General features: G+C 55.2%; 1 protein-coding gene and 1 non-coding gene across 2 annotated transcripts; both read right to left on the minus strand.

The window, feature by feature from the left end:
* Positions 1-1,074: 1,074 nt before the first annotated feature.
* On the minus strand, positions 1,075-15,328 carry LOC104319186 (zinc finger protein 91). Its single transcript, XM_069773873.1, has 10 exons — positions 13,793-15,328; positions 12,916-13,004; positions 12,535-12,609; positions 11,482-11,820; positions 10,354-10,418; positions 10,113-10,237; positions 6,246-7,743; positions 3,528-3,761; positions 2,822-2,904; positions 1,075-2,712 (listed from the first exon to the last, which is right to left on the minus strand). Exons 1-10 carry the CDS (start codon positions 15,234-15,236, stop codon positions 1,229-1,231), a joined length of 5,436 nt encoding a protein of 1,811 aa, XP_069629974.1. The 5' UTR covers positions 15,237-15,328; the 3' UTR covers positions 1,075-1,228.
* Positions 10,543-10,624, minus strand: TRNAL-AAG (transfer RNA leucine (anticodon AAG)). The gene has a single exon. It is a non-coding gene; the product is annotated as a tRNA-Leu (tRNA).
* Positions 15,329-18,197: the final 2,869 nt, after the last annotated feature.

The following is an 18,197-nucleotide window of genomic DNA, read 5'->3' on the forward strand; positions in this document are numbered from 1 at the left end:
ATTGTAGTACCACAGTGCTGCTTTAATGTAAAAAGATGGTGGGTGGTTTCCTCCATGCTGTTCTCCGCATGGTTGGGTTGGAGTTGTGTTAATAATGTCCTGGCTGTGACTGGTGGTGAGGGTCGTGTCACACAGAGTTTCTGAATGTACGTGAATGGATAGATGGTCCAGAAAACATTTATCTAGGATTTGGATAGAGAAGTGAGAATATCACTAGTGCTTCTTGGCCAAATTCAGGTTTGTGGCTACTTTTATTTGCCACTGTAGCCACCCTAGACCTTAAAGGAGTCTTTGGCAAGCCCAGGCACCTTCCCAGTAGGGATCTCCCCATCTCCTGGGTACCAGCTGACAATGTGATGGGACCATCCCATCTAGCGATGGGTGACCTAGCCCAAAGCAAGAGGACGGGGCAGTCTAGCCGCAGCCCTCCTAGATGTAAAGAAGATACCATTAATGGCAGGACCATTGGCAGTGCCACACCAACGGTGTCACTCCGAGGCCACTGATGTTCCCAGCCTGTGTACAATGGGCAAAGGGACAGGCTGGAGCCCGCAGCCAAGGGGGTGTCACTGGACAATCTACACTTCTGTGTCAACAACAACCATCCCACAGACCTTGGGCCACATCTGGAGGATGGAGATGGAGGCAGACATGGTGCAGGAGGATTGTCAGAGATGTCAGAACAACTTAACATACCCTGGATGTCCATTGCACAGTTTTACAGAGCACCACGGGATCTCAACCCACAGGAGGGGAATTATTCCTGCTGGACGCGTGGGTCATCCAGACAATGCATTCAACCCCACTTCCCTGAGGACCGTGGTGAGATAAAGATGGGATGGTCGCTGGCTGATGGTGACAAGAGCAGAGGCTCAGCCCAGAGGTGATGCAAGGATGGGGAAAGAAGGCAAAGGAGGTGCCTGGGGACCACGTTTCTGTGATGCAAAAGCCCATCTAAAGAGGGATGCACGGGAGCCACGCAGCAAATGCCAAGCCCATTCCATGTGCTCGCAAAAAGACACGTTATTTAGTAAATAGGTTCATGTTTTACTCTAAAACATATATACAGGTATTTCCCTCCCCCTCCCGCCCCCACTGACTCCAACGTGGAACACAAAGATCCTGCACTTGCCATATGCCAGTGGCTGTTTCTTCTGTGCTTTTTCTTCTAGAGGGAGGAAGGTCTTGAGCTTTTTCTCCATCCTGTCTCTTTTTTTTCCCCAGGAATTCAATGTTTTTTCTTCTCCGTGTCACTGCTGATGCTCAGCGGGGCTGAGCACGGGGCAGCGTTGTCCTCCATCAAGATGTCGTGACGGACTGAAAGAGCTGTGTTCTCCACAAAGCTTTTCCCACGCTGCCGGCGTTTGCGGAGCCCGTCCGCACCGTGCACTCGCTGGTGCACCATAAGGTTGGATTTCCTACCGAACCTCTTCCCGCATGCCAGGCACAGGTAGGGCTTCTCCCCGGTGTGGGTTCGCTGATGTGCGATGAGGTCCGTGCTCTGCCCGAAGCTCTTCCCGCACTCGTGGCACTTGTAGGGCTTCTCTCCCGCGTGCTGTCGTTGATGCCTAATGAGGCTGGAGCTGTTGCTGAAGACCTTCCCGCACTCGGGGCACTTGTAGGGTTTTTCCCCTGTATGGAAACGCTGGTGGGCAACAAGGTCCCCGCTCAGCCCAAAGCTTTTCCCGCACTCAGGACACTGATAGGGTCTCTCCCCCGTGTGCAACCTCTCGTGTCTGATGAGCGTGGAACGACCCTTGAAGTATTTCCCGCACTCGGAGCAGTGGTAGGGCTTTTCGCCGCTGTGGGTCCTTAGGTGGACAACTAGATCTGCCCTGTGGCCAAAGTTTTTCCCACACTCTTGGCACGGGAAAGGCTTCTCGCCCGTGTGCCTCCTCTGATGAGTAAAAAGATTCGACCGATGGTTGAAGGTTTTCCCACACTCAGAGCAAGCGAAGGGTTTCTCCCCAGTGTGGATTCTCTGATGGACCGTAAGGTCCGATTTGCGGGTGAATCTCTTCTCGCACTCATGACACTTGTAGGGCTTCTCACCTGTGTGCAGCGTCTCATGCCTGATGAGCGTGGACGGGTCTTTGAACCGTTTCTCACACCTGGGGCACTTGTAGACTTTTTCCCTCGCGTGCAATTCCTGGTGCAGAGCGAGCTTCCCGCCCTGCCCGAGCCTTTTCCCACACTGGCAGCATCTAACGACTCTGTCCCCCACCTGCGTTTGCTGATGCTCAAGGAAATCCAGGTCATTCCCAGAGTTTTTCTTGCACTCACGGCACCTCAGGGGCTTTTTCTCGGTGTGCAGCCGCTGATGCTTCGCAAGGTTCGATCTGTCACTGAAGAACTTCTCACACCCGCAGCATTTGTATGGCTTTTCTCCGGTGTGTGTCCTTCGGTGCACAATGAGGTTTGAGCTCTGCCTGAACCTTTTCCCGCACTCGGTGCATATATATTTCTTCTCTCGGGCGACGGCTCTGTATGGGGTGGTGGGTTCCTTCAGGACTTTGCAGTTTCCTTCATGATGCACAAAGGTGCTCGCGTCCTTCCCTGGGTATCCTTGCAGCCCGTGTGCTTTTACACCCAATTTTCTCTGCTGAAAACTCCCAGAAAAATTTCCTTCTGAGTTTATGGACGATGAGCTGCTCATTTCAGGGCTTTCCTGCTGGAGACTCTTCTCATTCTCACTCTCCGTCTCATGTCCTGCTGGGTTAGAAGTAAGTAATGATATCACTTAATGACCAGAAACACGGTGTGGCAGAAAGGGGAAAAGATAAAGCTCCTCTTGGATGGGACCCTGGGGTGCAGCTCTCACCTCTGCGAGGGTCTCCCAGGGCCTCCGGCTCCTCCTTTGCTCGGGGTTCACCTTCCCATCGCTCCATCCCCTCGCCTACTGCCCTTGGGGAAAAAAAAACACTTCTCTCGGGTGGGGGGGGAGGGGATAGAAAATAAAAGGCGCAATCAATCTTTCTCACGCATGAGACGCTGCTGCGTTATAACTCTCCACGTCACTGTACCCACTGCAGAAATAGCATTTGGGACAATTAAGGGGTGGATTTATCACAGCAGCGGGAAATCTGGGAATAATTCGACTCGGAGGGCACCTCCGGACCGTCCCCCCGCCATGCTCAAGGCAGAGCTGACACCTTCGCTTTGCTCAGAGCCGTGTCCGGGCGAGGGTTGAACATCTCCAGGGACAGAGAAACACACACACACACCCCCAATAATCTGGGGGGGCCTCACCACCCACACGATGATTTTATTTTCATTTTTTTGTTCTCTTGTTGAAGTGTGGGGGTTCATCACACACACATACACACACCCGCCCGGAGTGGTTGCAAACACTGATGCCCCCCCCTTTCGCCTTCCCCATAAGAAGCTAGACACCACCCCCCCAAAAAAAAAAAAAAAAAAAATTAAAAACCACCATGGGAAGGGTTTAATTTTTTTTTTTTTTTTTGCAAGGGCAACTTCTCCCAACTCTGCGCCGGGATCCCCTCTCCCCCCTCCCTCCCCGGTACCTGCGGCCCCCCGGGCCGGAGCGCTCCGCGCCCCCCGTCCCCGTCCCCCTCTCCGTCCCCGTCCCCGGCTCCGTCCCCGGTTCCGTCCCGGCCCGTCCCGGCGGCCCCGCGCTGCTCCCGCCCCTTCCTGTCTGCGGGGCCCCGCGCGCCTCCGGCCCCCCCGGCACGCCTCGGTCCGCCCACGAGTGCCCGGGTCGTGGCCCCCCCCGGATGCCTGGGTCCCCCCCCGGACGCCTGGATCTCCCCCCCCCGGATGCCTGGGTGTCTCCCCCGAATGCCTGGGTGTCCCCCCCCCGAATGCCTGGGTGTCCCCCCAGGATGCCTGGATCTCCCCCCCGCGGACGCCTGGGTCCCCCCCGAATGCTTGGGGTCCCCCCCCCGAATGCCTGGGTCGTGGCCCCCCCGAATGGCTGGGTTTACCCCGAATGCCTGGGTCCCCCCCAAATGTGCCTGGGTCCTCCCCCGAATGTTTGGGTTCCCCCCCCCCCCGGACGCCTGGGTCCCCCCGAAATGTGCCTGGGTCCTCCCCCGAATGTTTGGGTTCCCCCCCCCCGGACGCCTGGGTCCCCCCCAAATGCCTGGGTCCCCCCTGAATGCCTGGGTCCCCCCCGGACGCCTAGGTTCCCCCCTGAATGCCTCAGTCGTCCCCCCCAGATGCCTGGGTGTCCCCCCCCCCGGACTCCTGGGTCCCCCCTCGAGTGCCTGGGTCCCCCCCGAATGCCTGGGTGACCCCCCCCGGACGGCTGGGTCCTCCCCCAAATGCCTGGGTCCCTCCCTGAATGCCTGGGTGTTGTGTCCCCCCCGACACCTGGGTCGCCCCCGAATGCCTGGGGTCCCCCCCCCCGAATGCCTGGGTCGTAGCCCCCCCCGGATGCCTGCATCCCCCTCAAATGCCTGGGTCCCCCCCCCAGACGGGTGGGTCCCCCCTTGAGTGCCTGGGTGTCCCCCCCGAATGCCTGGGTGTCCCCCCAAATGCCTGGGTTCTCCCCCCAAGGATGCCTGGGTCCCCCCTCAAATGGCTGCATTCCCCCCCCCCCGCACACCTGGGTCCCCATCCCAGCTCATTGCAACCCCTCGCTTCTCCCAGTGTCGACCCCCGGGGTCATGGGGGGGGGGGGGGCAGTTTTTTAGAGGGGTTGGTGACCCCCCCCACAGCCCACCCCATCACCACCCTTCACCCCCTACCACACAGCTCGGGGGCCACATGTGGCCTTAGCGGGACCTCGGCATCCCTCCTTGGTGACCCTCTTACCATCTGGGGGCGGGGGGGGTCCACCCCATCCCCTTGCTGTGACGCACTGCTGGGTGGGGACATCGTTCAGGACACCCACCCCCCCCACCCCCAAATCCTCCAAGCCCACTATGGGGCCACCAGCCTGGTTCTGCTGGAGGAGCGCCGGGCTCCATCTCAGCCCCAGATGTTCCCCCCACCATGGGCTGCCCTCCCGGCTTGTGTGTCCCCCCCCCAGCGTGGTCCTTCAATACCAGCAGGACTGGTGGTGCTGGAGGCGCTGGATGCCCACCTGGGTCTGGGGGAACCATCCTGCACCGCGGGTATGGGGATGTAGGTGAGGGTCCCATAATTTTGGGCACAGGCAGGGAAGTTTCAGACCGTTCCCATCAGCCACAGAGCAGCGTCACGCCACCAGACGTTGAATCTGGTTGCAGACACTCCAGCCGTAGCACCAGTACAGAGGACGTACTGGGACCAGTTTGGCCCCAGCGTGATGGTAAGAGAGGCAGAGCACGGCGGGCACGGAGGATGCCCGAAATGGCGAGAGCGGAGACACACGTCCCCAGACTGCCGTGTCCTCCCAGTAAAACCCAACAGCCCCAGTACAGAGCTCCCACCGGTGTTTCTCTTGGTGGCGGCACATTCAGCCCCAGCCACGGCGCGAGCAGCAGTGATGACCCAGAGCATGCCAGCGAAGGAAAGAAACGGGTTATTTATTGAACATTTGATGTAAGTTACCTCCGACGGCTTCCTTTTGGGATACTGATCCTTTCACATTGTGTTCCTTTCACTGAAATCTCGCGGTTTTCCCTTCGATCGGGTAGAGCGGATGCTTTCTCCACTCCCCAACATCCACAGTGGAGATCTTTTGATTTTTCTCCACTGTTAAAAACATCTACACCTCCTGGAGGGAAAATGCTCATTCCTCTAATATTCCTCTAGCAATATAAAATTTCCATATATTTTTATCAAATATCTAATATGAAAATAAAAATCTCCTTAGGAACAATCAACTTTTTTTTAAGTCGAGGTTTGACGCATCAAGGCTGGACGTGCGACGGACACTTGGACAGGAGCAGAGCCCATGTCTCAGCTAACCTTAAAAAAATAGAACAGCAAGATGTTGAAAAAAAAGACGGAATAGGGTGGTAGAAGGGGTTTCACCAGGGAGCAAAGAGTTTGGATGAAGCTGCTGGAGGAGCAAAGCAAAGACTATTAAACGATCTATGCGATAATGTGAGGAATTAGGAGGAATTAGCCTTTTTCCATCACTGAGGAACCCATGCTGTAGTGTTTAACTCTTTTTCTGCGCCTGAGTAGTCTCCAATACCCGCCCCCCACAAAAAGGTTAAATCTCACACAGGAGGATGTCCCACGCTGCTCTCGTTTCTTCTCGTCTTGCATGATCTTGGTGCCAAGCCAAGCCAAGCCATTTCTTCCTCTTCCAGGCACTTGGGAGGTGTTTTTTTTCTCCTCTGCGTCACGTCTGCCGGTCAAGGAGGCTTGATGCCTCCTCGAGGGGCTTTGCACACTCGGAGCACGGGGACGAGCCTTCTCCCATGCCCACACTGCTGGGAGCATGGGCACCAGAGTCTTCCTCTGAGTTCTTCCCGCATTTTGAGCGTTCTCCAGTTCTCCGTCCTCTGTGTCCCCTCTGATGGACGATGAGGCTGGATTTCCTGGTGAACCTCTTCCCGCACTCAGTGCAGGGGTAGGGCTTCTCCCCGGTGTGGGTCCGTTGGTGGGCGATGAGGTCCGAGCTCTGCCCGAAGCTTTTCCCGCACTCGTGGCACTTGTAGGGCTTCTCCCCCAAATGCCATTTCTGGTGTTTAACGAGGCTGGATTTATTGCAGAAGAACTTCCCGCACTCAGAGCAGTGGTAGGGCTTCTCTCCCGTGTGGAAGCGCTGGTGGGTGATAAGGTCCCCGCTCTGGCCAAAGCTCTTCCCACACTCAGAGCACTCGTAGGGTTTCTCCCCCGTGTGCAACCTCTCGTGCCTGAAGAGTCCATACCTCCCCCGGAAGGATTTTTCACACTGGGAGCACTGGTAGGGCTTCTCCTCGGTGTGCGTTCGCTGATGGATGGTGAGCTCCGATCTGCGGGCAAAGTTTTTCCCACACTCGTGGCAGGTGAAGGGTTTCTCCCCGGTGTGGACGATCTGATGGGTGAAGAGGTTGGACCGTTGGCTGAACCTCTTCCCACACTCGGAGCACTCGAAGGGTTTCTCCCCCGTGTGCGTCCGCTGGTGGACGATGATGTCCGAGCTGCGGGTGAACCTCTTCCCGCACTCGTGGCACTTGTAGGGCTTCTCTCCTGTGTGCACTCTCTCGTGCCTAATGAGGGTGGACCTGTCCTTGAAGAACTTCTCACACGTCGAGCACTGGTAGGGCTTCTCCGCCATGTGGCTTTTCTGATGGGAACTAAGGTCTGAGCTCTTCCCAAACTCTTTTCCACACTCCTGGCATTTGAAAGTCTTTCCTCCCCTGTGCAACCTCTGATGGCAAATGAGCTCTGACCTGTCCTGGAAGCATTTCTTGCAGTGGGAACATTCGTAGAGACTTTCTTCTGCAAAGAGTTGCTGATACCCCTTGCCACGGGTGAATTCGTCCTTCTGCTCCATCCCCGGGCATCCCTCCATCCCCCAGTTGCTCTCACAAGCTCTCCCACGGTTATTCCCTTCGGATTTTACCACCGTTTCACCCGCTTTGGCTCCATCGGGACACCCCTGCTCCACACAGCATCCTTCATCCTCCCTCCGCATCCCGTCTCCTGCAGGGTTAGATGGAGATTGAGTTATGGTTTTGCCCTGGGATGGGACCTGACACATCGGCGGCTGTTTCCAGGGACTGGCGAGGAGTCGTGGGATGGAGGTTGACCACGGAGGGATGATTTCCAAAGGACCACCCCTCCGGCACGATCCTCGCCCGTTGGCAGGGTGAAACGAAGGCGATGCCTGGTGGCTCCTCTCCCGCACCCCGATTTCTCACCTGCACGAATGCGCCCGAGGCCGCTCAGCTCCTCTCTCCCCATGGGACCAGGCATCACCATCTCTCCCCCTTCTTCCATCCAGAGGCTGATTTGGGGCTGGAAAGCCCTGTTTTGGGGTGGGGGCGAGGTAGGCAGACACGCCGCCGTCAGAGGGAGCCGATGGTCTCCCCCCCGGGGTTTGGGGGATTTTTTTTTCCCACCACTTCTCGATTGCGATGCGCTCTCCCCCCCCTCCCAAAATCTCGCAGCCCCTCGAGCGACTCTTTATCCTCTCCTTGAGGCGAGCGATGCTGCGCGTGGCTGGACCCCTGGTCCCGTGTCGTCGTCCCCCCGCTCTGCCGAGGGTCCCCGGGATGCTCTGCCCACAGCAAAGGAGGCCGCTCCGCGTTGCTGGCCGGGTTGCTGTGTGGAGGCACAGGAAAAAGCCAAGGGGGAGGCGGGGGGGGGACGACAGTTCCGGCTGTGCTGAGGCTGTTTGGGAGATGCCTGTGCTGATTTACCAGCTGCCTTCATCCCCGGCTGCTCTCCAGCCCTTGGCCGCAGATGGGAGAGGACATGAGGACCAGCAAGATGCACCCCTGAAAAAAAAAAAAAAAAAATAATGGCGGGGGGGGGGGAACACGGTGAAAGCTCATCTGCTGCCTTGCTGTGGTGTAGGTGTGTGTGCCGTGGGGGTGAAGAGAGAGGCTGGCAGTGGGGCTTTGGGCTTTTGTTCACAAAATTTATTTTCTGGAAGTGATAGGGATTCCCTGTCCCAAACATCTGGAGGCTTGGCCCAAGGTATGACGGTAGCTGGTTCGATTCCCAGCCTGCAGGACACCCTTACCTGGACCAATCGGGCTGGAAATGAGCAGATTTCTTTAACTCCTCTCCCGGGAGCGTGCTGTCAAAGCCCAGGCTGGACCAAAAGCATCGCTGCGTCCCTTTTGCTCGGGCTCCAAAAACTCAGGGGTGCTCCAAGGGGGGGTCGGACACCGGCCCTTCCCCCTGAGCACTGCCCAGCTCCCTTCTACCCTTTGCTGCTTGCATGCAGCTTTCATAACCGGCCGATTTCCCACCCCACAACTTTCGCCGTGCCCGTCCCACCCAGCACCTCGCACCCTCATCCTGGTCCTGCAGCACCCAGCCAGGGGCTGCCCGTGGGATCCGGAGCAGAGGTTTGCAGGGCTCTGCTGGGCAGGGAAATGCAGTGGGGTGCTGGGAAATGCAGTGGGGTGCTGGGCAGAGCACGCTGACATGATCCCTGCACTGGGAACAGCCTTTAGCTCTTGTGGAATCACCAGCTTGCCTCGCCAGGGTGGATCCAGGGTCCACCACGGTGCTTGGAACCCCTTTCCCACCACCAGCCCCCAACCAAACCCCCATCCCGACAGCAGGTGCCTGCAATGGGATGGATCTGGCCCCCGGGCGACACTGCCAGAGCTCACCTCTGTCACGATACATCCCTCTGCGCCGGGACTGGGACTGATGCACATCCTCGGGATGCAGTGGTCGCTCCCCGGCAGCGCGGGTCTGGCCGATGGAGGATGAGGATGGCTACGCCACGCTGGACTTTGGGTCAAAAGGCAGCACCCTGGGAACACCACCAGCCTGCTGGCAGGTGGCCAGCCATGGTCCAGGGTCACCAAGGACCATCCCAGCTGCTCTGCAAGCACACTCGCATTCCAGCTGGCATCAGATTTTGCATCTCCCTTTCCATAGACTCGTAGAATCATTTTGGTTTTAAGATCATCGAGTCCAACTGCAAACTTGATGCTGCCATGTCTACCGCTAAACCACGGGGGCTTCATCCTGCTCCCTGTCTTCCAGCTCAGGGGGCTGGGCACCCCAAGAACAACTGCTCTTACTATTAAAGACAGAGGCAAAGGCAGCATTAAGTACCTCAGTCTTTGACACTGTGTTCCCCCAGCATCCAATAAAGGATGGAGATTCTCCTTAGCCTGCCTTTTATTGTTAATGTATCTATAGAAACTTTTTTTTTTTTATTGCCTTTTACAGCAGTAGCCAAATTAAGTTCTAGCTGGGCTTTGGCCCTTCTCGTTTCGTCCCTGCATACCCTCACGACATCCCTGTAGTCCTCCTGAGCTGCCTGCCCCTTCTTCCAAAGGTCATAAATTCTCTTTTTTTTTTTTCCCTGAGTTCCAACCAAAACTCTCTGTTCAGCTGGGCCAGTCTTCTTCCCCACCAGCTCATCCTTTGGCACATGGGTTTGCCCTTCAGGACTGCTTCCCGAGGGACAAGAAGTGGTTGGGGGGGGTGTCTTCAAGTGTCAGGACATCCTGGCTGTGCCCTGTCCCTTTGCCCTGTCAGCTTGGGGACCTCTGATCCCTGGGGACGACGTATCCCCAAGATCCCATCCTCACCCATACCCAAAATAAGGGGTTCGGGGTGGGGGGGGTCTGAGGGGCTGTACCCATAGCAGCGTATGGATACTGGGGTGCTGGAGTGGTGATACGCAGCTCTGGGGGGCAGGGGGCCATACCCAGACCTGGGGAGGGGGAACCAGGGGCGAGCCCATCTCTATCCCAAAGGGATTCCAGGACACCCACACCTAACCCTGGGTAGGTGCTGGGGGGGGGGGGGTGCATGAAAATCACCCGTCACGATGCAAAGCGTCTTGCTGAGTCCAGCTTCTCCACTGGATCCAGCATGCCCACGCTCACCCGGTACTGGGGAAGCCCAAAAGTGGGCAGAGCACTCCTCCAGATGTGGTGTGTGTCCCCCACACACATGCTCCAGATGTGACACCATGCCATGCTCCAGCTGTGCTCCCTGCAGAGCCCAAAAGAGACCTGGCAGCGGTGGGATTCGAACCCACGCCCCCGAAGAGACTGGAGCCTTAATCCAGCGCCTTAGACCGCTCGGCCACACTACCCTGCTGGAAAAACTTGGGCTTGTTTTGTGGAACAATAAGAAAAAAATTGGAGAATTCTGCAAAATTCTTAATGGGGATTTTTAAAGGGGGGTTGGGGGTCTCAGCCCTGTCCTGCCACCCCAGGGGTCACACTGCCCCAGTGGAAAAAGTTGGGTTGTTATGCAAAGCAATAAGACAAGAATTTGGGAATGCTGCAAAATTCATAATGGGGTGTTTTAAAGGGGGTTGGGGGATGGGAATGGGGTCTCAGCCCGGGGATCACGCTCAGCTTCTCTTCCCTTTGGGAGCCAAAGGATGGAGCTCTGGGTAGGCAACATGAACAAGGGAGCTTGGGGACTGTTCCCAGATGCCGAGAACATCCTGGGTTTGGTTTCTTCCCCCAATTTTCTGCCCAGCTTCGCTCCCCCAACTTACACAAGCCCTGGCAGCCTTTTTTTTTTTTTTTTTTTAAACAATAAAAAGCCCCTGGGATTTCAAAAGGAAGGATGATGGACATTTATAGAAATTCCTCCCAAACACCCATGGGGTGGGGTTTTTTTCCCAAGTACAGGTGAATTAAAATTGTATTGACATCCCCAGGAAAAAAAAAAAAAGAACAAAAAGAGGTTCATAGGGATAAAAAAAAATCATTATTTTTTGCAGTGGTCCAGTTGTCATCCTTTCTGGGGACATGGAACCACTCTAACCCCAAAATCCCTGAGCTGAGCCCTCCCAGGATTTGGAGATATGGGGATGGGCAGCTGGCTGCCCTCATTCCTGCTCCATGGCTGGGCAGACCATGAGATATTTGGTGTTTCTCCCTCCCTGGGACAAGCCGAGGCTGAAGAAGGGTCTCAGGATGCCAGCAAAGGCCCCACTGTGGGTGCAGAGGTGGGTCTGGTCGGCAGCGGTGTAGAAGGTCGCTTCTCCACCTTTGTAATCCAGGTAGATCCCCCAATCTCCTGGGCTTTGCTCGGGTGGAAAGGGTGATGGGGTGGGAGAGCAGGACCTTGTGCTGGTTGCTGTTCCTCAAGCACATCCTCCAGAAGCCTGCTGGTGGGGAGGGAGGACCCGTCCCCTTCCTCTTCAGTCTCCCCAGACACCCCCACGTCCCACTCGGTGTTGTCCCCCACCTCCACCTCCCAGTAGCGCTGGAGAAACCAGTAGCTGAAACTGTTGATGGACCACCTTACATCCCCCACCACATCATTACCACGCTATAATGACATCACCTGGCCCTTTAGCTGTGCAAACCCCTCTCGAAGCACCGGTGGCGAATTTGCTGAACCCAACCACCACCGCAGCCCCCCCACCCCTCCCACCCCATCCCCACGAGCACCCACAGCTACAAGACCTTGGCAGGGTCTGGTCCTCCTGGCCACAGGAGCAGGCAGCCCCTCGCCCTCCACCTTTCTGGCACGGAAATTGCAGCACCTTGTATTCCTCAGCAGCCTCCCAGAGGGGAACAGCGGCATGGACACGGCGAGCCTGCGACTCAGCACGGCACCGGCACACCGGGGTTCGGTCCTCCCTGCAGAACATCTCCAGGGCTTTCTGGTGCTCTTGGCACTTCTCCTGGGTGGGGGACTTTGCCAGCCGGCTTCCAACCCCTTCTCCATCCATCCATCCTTCCATGCCAGACAGAGCAGGCAGCACCAAGGGCATCGTCCGGCTGTGCCCACACTGTCTCCGGCTGGTGCGAGAGCCGCCGATCCGATGCTTGCACCCCCGTGAAGGTCAGCAGGGTCTTGAAGAGCACAAAGTCATCTCCTGGCATTGCTGAGCTGCCATCGCTCCTCCTGGCAGCTCCATTTCATTTTCTGGGTCAATGTCCAGGAAGGGGGATGATGCCCCACTGCCCTGGGGTCCCTTTTGGACCTCTCCAGGAGCCCACCCGCCACCATGGTGAGGATGCCAAGGATGGGACATACCTGCTCATGGTGCTCCTGACGTCCTGGAGAAGGGAAGGACAGCCGACTCGGTGCCTGGTCCCTACACGGGGAGCACTGGGCAGGGGCGGGGGGGGTGGGTCAGAACCACCCCACAGCGATGCAGGAGCCGCTGGGGCAAACCCCAGAGCCTGTCCCCACCATCCCACAACTCCGACATTCCCCTGATGTTGGGACCTGTGGAAGTTCAGACCCATCACAGCCCTCCCTGGGTGCAGGAAGACCCCAAGGCCACCCCACCCGCGGGCATGTCCCCTCCAGCTCCACGATCACAGGGCTCCAGGTTCTCCAACCCCAGGTTCTCCAGCTTCTGGTTGGGGTGCAGATGGCTCCCCAAGACCATGTTCCCTGGCGCATCCTCACATCCTCCATGTGCACGCTCAACCTTGGATGCAGCTCGGCTTTCTGCCAGCTAAGAGCATCGTCCTGGCTCAGGAGAGCGCCAGGACCAGCTGGAGATGGGGGGTGGAGGAGCCGTGAGGGTTCCCCATCCCATCTCTCTCCCCCAGCTTACCCAACCGCAAGCGACCAAATCACGATCCCGCACTCCCGGAAACCCTGTTCCACTTTATTGCACCTCATTTTAAAGCAGGTACCCACAAACAAGCTGTCACAGCTGAGCCAAATTCTTCACGGTGTATTTTGAAGATGGCAGCGTAAAAATCAGATGGGGGACAGTGAGCACGAGGTGGGGAAATTGGGGAAGGAAATGTGTGTTTGGAAAACGCTGTATCCAATAAAAACAGATGATCCAAATGGACTGAACCTCAGGGGGGACGGAGACCCCTGGGTTTCAGGATGGGCCTTCTCTTGAAATATTTAACTGTTTTTGGAGGTGGGAACCTAAAATGAGGCTTTTTAGTCTCTAAAGGAGGACCTAGATGTTCTCCTCCAGCAGGTTCCTAATGCACAAGCCAAGCCAAGCATTCCCCAAACCCCGCAGCCCTCCATCCCATCGTGGCATCGGCATCTCTGCAGCCACCCCAGGGTCGGGGACTGAGCAGCCACCGCTGTCCCCTGGCACCGTGCCGCGACCCACCACTGCACGCCTGGTCCCGAGAACATCCTCTGCCATCAGGTGTGTTTGGAGGAAGGGTGAAAATTAGGCTGAAATGCATTTCTGGGATGGATGGGACACGGAAGGGGGTATCCATCCGTTCATCCATCCATCCATGGTCATTGAGGTGGGCACCCAAAGGCACCTTGAAGGGGTTGGGCAAACCAAGTCATTGTTTGGGACCCATCAGCAGCTCCTTGCGGAGGTGCGTCCGCAGATGCTTCATAAGGGAAGAGCTGGACATGAAGCACTTGGTGCATTTGGTGCATTTATAAGGTTTCTCCCCAGTGTGGATCCTTTGGTGGATGATGAGGGTGGAGCTGGCCCGAAAGCTCTTCTCGCAGTAAGAGCACTGGTAGGGTTTCTCACCCGTGTGGATACGCTGGTGCCTACGGAGGGTGGTGCTCTCCCGAAAAGCTTTCCCACAGTCGGAGCAGACGTAGGGTCTGGGTCCTATGTGGCTCTTTTGGTGGAGGAGGAGGGCCGAGTGGACGGTGAAGGCGATCCCACAGTTGGAGCACTGGTGGGGTTTCTCTACCAAATGCTTTTTCTGGTGTCGCTTAAAAGATGAGCTTTCAAAGAAAGCTTCCCCGCAGTCGGAGCACGGATAGGGGGGCTGGGCCCTGTGGGTCCTGAGATGGACTACGAAGGCTGAGTTTTTGGGGAAGGTTTCCCCACACTCGGAACACTTATAGGTCCCTTCCTCCACATGTGTCTTGCGATGCTTGCTGAGCGATTTGTTGGCCATGAATCTTTTCCCACAGTCGGGGCACTCGTAGGGTCTCTCCCCAGTGTGTATGCGACGGTGGATGATAAGAGCTGAGTTGGAAGTGAGTTTTTTCCCACAGTCAGGACAGATGAAGAACCCATCTTCCGTGTGGCTCTTGCGATGCTTGTTGAGGGACTTCTTGGCCATGAAGCTTTTCCCGCAGTCTGGGCACTCATAGGGTCTCTCCCCGGTGTGTATCCTCCGGTGGATGATAAGAGCTGAGTTGGAAGTGAGTTTTTTCCCACAGTCGGAGCACCGGTACGCCCCGTTCTCCAGGTGGAGGTGGCGATGTTTTTTGAGAGACTTTGCGGAAGTGAAGCGTTTCTCACAGCTGGGACATTTGTAGGGCTTCTCTTGGCATCGGGTCTTCTGATGGTCCTTGAGGGTGGAGCTGCAGGTGAAACTTCTCCTGCAGTTGGAGCAGGTGAAGGGTTTCTCTTCCAGATGGACCCTCTGATGCCGGTTGAGAGACGAACCACGACTGAAGCTTTTCCCACACTTGCTGCAGGCGTGCTTGTGCTGCCCCAGCTGTATTCTTGAGGGGGTCTTGGTATTAGGCTTTCTCCCATTGTGGCTGGAAGAAGCCGATCTCCTTCCCGAGTGGTTCTTGTGGTGCTCATAGCCCAGGGAGATGCCACCTTTGGGTTTCCTCGCCGACCCACCGTGCAGATCTTCGTCTTCTTCCTGGGAACTGTCCTCCTCCGTCTCGCTCGTCCACCCATCGTCTGCCAGGAAAAGCAAAAAAATATTTAAAAAAAAATAAGAAAGGGAATCCACCTCGACCCCCATCCTGACCATGCCAGGGAGGGAGCTTGAGCAGGGATGGAGAGAAACACCCCAAACCATGACTGATTTCATCCCTCAATCCCGTCCAGCTACGCCAATCCGGAAGAAGCAGCATCCTCTTCCTGCCAGAAGCATTTGGTATCTCTGGCTGCCAATGCCCAAATGGGTCCTCAGACCCCCACCCCCCACCCCCCCACACTCCAGTTACATCAGTTCCAGTATGATCTTGCTTGCTGGAGGCAAGGAGCCATGCCTGGCATCTCCATTTTGGGGTGGAAAACAAGTCCCTTACCTGAGCGAGAGGAGTTGGAGCCGGAGGAGCTCCCGGCATCGCAGCAGCTTCTCCACCATTTCCTTTTCCTTGTCCACAACCTCAAGAGGGGTCTCGCCAGTTGTTCCTCCTCCTCTTCCTCCTCCGAGCTCTGGATGTCAGGGATCCAAACCTCCTCCCCTTGCTCCAGCTGAGCGAGCAGGTCAGGGTTATATACAGGGAAGTCTGCTCAGGTAGACAGTGGTGGATTACTGGGTAGTTAACAACGGTCTGTGATGCCTCGTGACAGGAGACAAGAGGTGTGACCTTAAAACTCATCCCTCTTCAAAAAAGAGAAGGAAAAAAATCCAGGTGCTCAGGTCTCCGAGGAGGGAAGTCCCAGCAGGGTTTGCTGAGGGTATCTACAAGAGCTTTCCAGGTGATGGAGAAGGCATCCCAGAGAATAAAAGGCTTGAACCAGAGAGGAATCAGCCCCGAGATCACTTTTCAAGAAGACAGAAAAGCTCAGAGAGATCAGGAGCAGTTGAGAAAGGCAGAGATTGTCCATCTGGAAGGACTCAGGGAATATCAAGCAGGAGGGAAAGGAAGGTTGGAAAAACCCAGGAGTAAAACCAGGCATAGCTTGGGTGCATCTCGCCCAAGTCACCCGCTCCCTGATTTTACTTTGAGAAAAATCTTTGTGAGGGGCACGGTGGACAAGCCATGCTCCCAAGTTAAGGGGGTCGCATCCTGGTAAGTCAGACACTTGGGTCCATTGACAGTCTACTCCAAGAGCAGGACGTTGGAGAAGGACCAGGTGATGCTCGAGGACCGAGCTGCGCATCAAAGCCTGACTTTTATCCGCTTGTTTATCTTATTTATCCACTTATGCATTTATTTTTTTTAGTGCCCTTCAAGGCTGAATCGTTGCCATTAATTATTTCTTAGCTGAAGCGGCTCAGCGTGCCCAAGGACAGCGCAGTCTTCTCATGGGCATCATCTAGAAAATCAGCGGTAACCTAAAAGGTTAAGCTGAAAAGGTTAAGTACTGATGCTGCCCAGTCCCCAAATTAAATCAGATTAGAAAAGAGCAAGGAGGACCACAGTAAAACAAAAAAAAAGGGAAACCTGTGATACGGTGAGGTCAAGTTCATGTTGATTCACCTTATGATCAAGCAACTCCAAAAGCCACATGAACCACCCACCCAAGTGCCCTAAAAACTCAACTTGAGTCCATCCTGCCCACTCCGCTCCTGGACCCACAACTCGTATCTCATGGCTGGAGGAGACTGGGGGACTTCTCCATACCCTAAAGCGTCCCTTTTCAGGTGGCCAGGAGCTGTCAGGAGAGGGCACTGTGAGCCCAAAGAAGCCGCCAAGCCTCAGCTCCCAGGCAGGACATCCCTCCAGCAGATTCTTTTCACTCATTTAACTCCCGTATTTTAACTCATTTCTGGCAGCTTTACTCACGGCATAGGTGGGAGAAGAGCATCCGCCTGCCCAGGCTGGGATGCTTGGAGCACCTCAACGGGTGTTTGAGGGACTCGGGGTGTTGAGGAGAGCACCCAGTGATCCCACCCATCTCCTGTTGAGGATGGAGGCAGGGCTTAGGTGTTTAAAGGAAGTTCTCAGCTAAGTTTCTTGGACAGTATTAGTGAAAAACACCAAATTAGAAAGCCTCACGCACAGAGTAAGCCAAGGAAGCTCCGTGAGCTGCCTCCCAGAGCAGACCAAGGGAAACCCAACCAGATTTAGGGTTGATCCCACCATTCCCATCACCACGGGCATCACCTTCACCTTTCCCGGTGGCCGCACACGTCATCATCCTTGGGCAAACAAGGTTTATCCCAGGAACTGAGGTGCGAAGAGCAAACGCAAGCGATTACCTTGGGCATCCTCCATGGGATGAACCCCAGAAGCCCCCCACGACTCTCTGACGCAGACGTACGACCCACAGAACATGACAAAATGAGGAGAAAGAGCAGGATTTCTTTTACAAGGAGCCTTGTTGGTCAAAACCAGGAGCTCCTGGGAGAGGCACCCCATGGGCACCGGGAGAGAGGTTGGTGGGGCTGGATGAGTCCTCCTGCCCCCATGGGCCACCGAAAGGCACTGGGGAGGCCACCAAGATGCCCAAAGGACTTGGGGGGGCCGGGGGGACCAAGCTCCCTACCTGCTGGGAGGGGGGGGCGGTGGCCGGAGAGTGGCCACGGCTTCTCAGTGGTGGCAGCGATGGTGACCTCCTGGAGAGCCTCGGGCACCTGGGGGGGAATTCAATGAGTTAAATGGGCAACAGAGTGGCAACATTTTAAAAACTAAAACAAAGTAAGAACCACAATTAAAAAAAAAAAAAAAAGAACAACAACAAAAAAACCCCCAAACCCAAAGTAAGAATCAAAATAAAAAACAGCCAAAATAAAAAAAACCCAAAGAACCAAAATAAAAAAATCACAAAGTCAAAACGAAAAAGAAAAAACCATAAAGAACTAAAATAAAAAAAGAACTGATTAAAAAGCCAAAGTAAGAGCTGAAATAAAAAAACAAAGTAAGAACTAAAAAGAAAAAAATAGTAAGAACTAAAATAAATAGTAAGATCCAAAATTTAAAAAATAAATTATTTTTTTTAAAGTAGGAAATAAAAATTAAAAAACCAAAGAACTAAACCAGAGAAAAATAGTAAGAACTAAAGCAAATAGAACTAAAATTTAAAAGAGGAAATAAAAATTTAAAAAAAAAAGTAAGAAATACAATTTTTAAAAAAAGTCAGATTTTTTTAGAACAAT

This window comes from Haliaeetus albicilla, chromosome 29 (genome assembly GCF_947461875.1).
Source record: "Haliaeetus albicilla chromosome 29, bHalAlb1.1, whole genome shotgun sequence".
In the NCBI taxonomy this organism is placed as follows: Eukaryota; Metazoa; Chordata; class Aves; order Accipitriformes; family Accipitridae; genus Haliaeetus; species Haliaeetus albicilla.

Coding starts and splice junctions, on each gene's coding strand:
- LOC104319186 (XM_069773873.1), bottom strand. CDS start 15,236: ATGAAATCAGTCATGGTTTGGGGTGTTTCTCTCCATCCCTGCTCAAGC. Junction 12,610..12,915: donor TGAGCGTGCACATGGAGGAT/GTGAGGATGCGC, acceptor GCCCCTGCCCAG/TGCTCCCCGTGTAGGGACCA. Junction 10,238..10,353: donor TCAGCAAGACGCTTTGCATC/GTGACGGGTGAT, acceptor CCCCCTCCCCAG/GTCTGGGTATGGCCCCCTGC.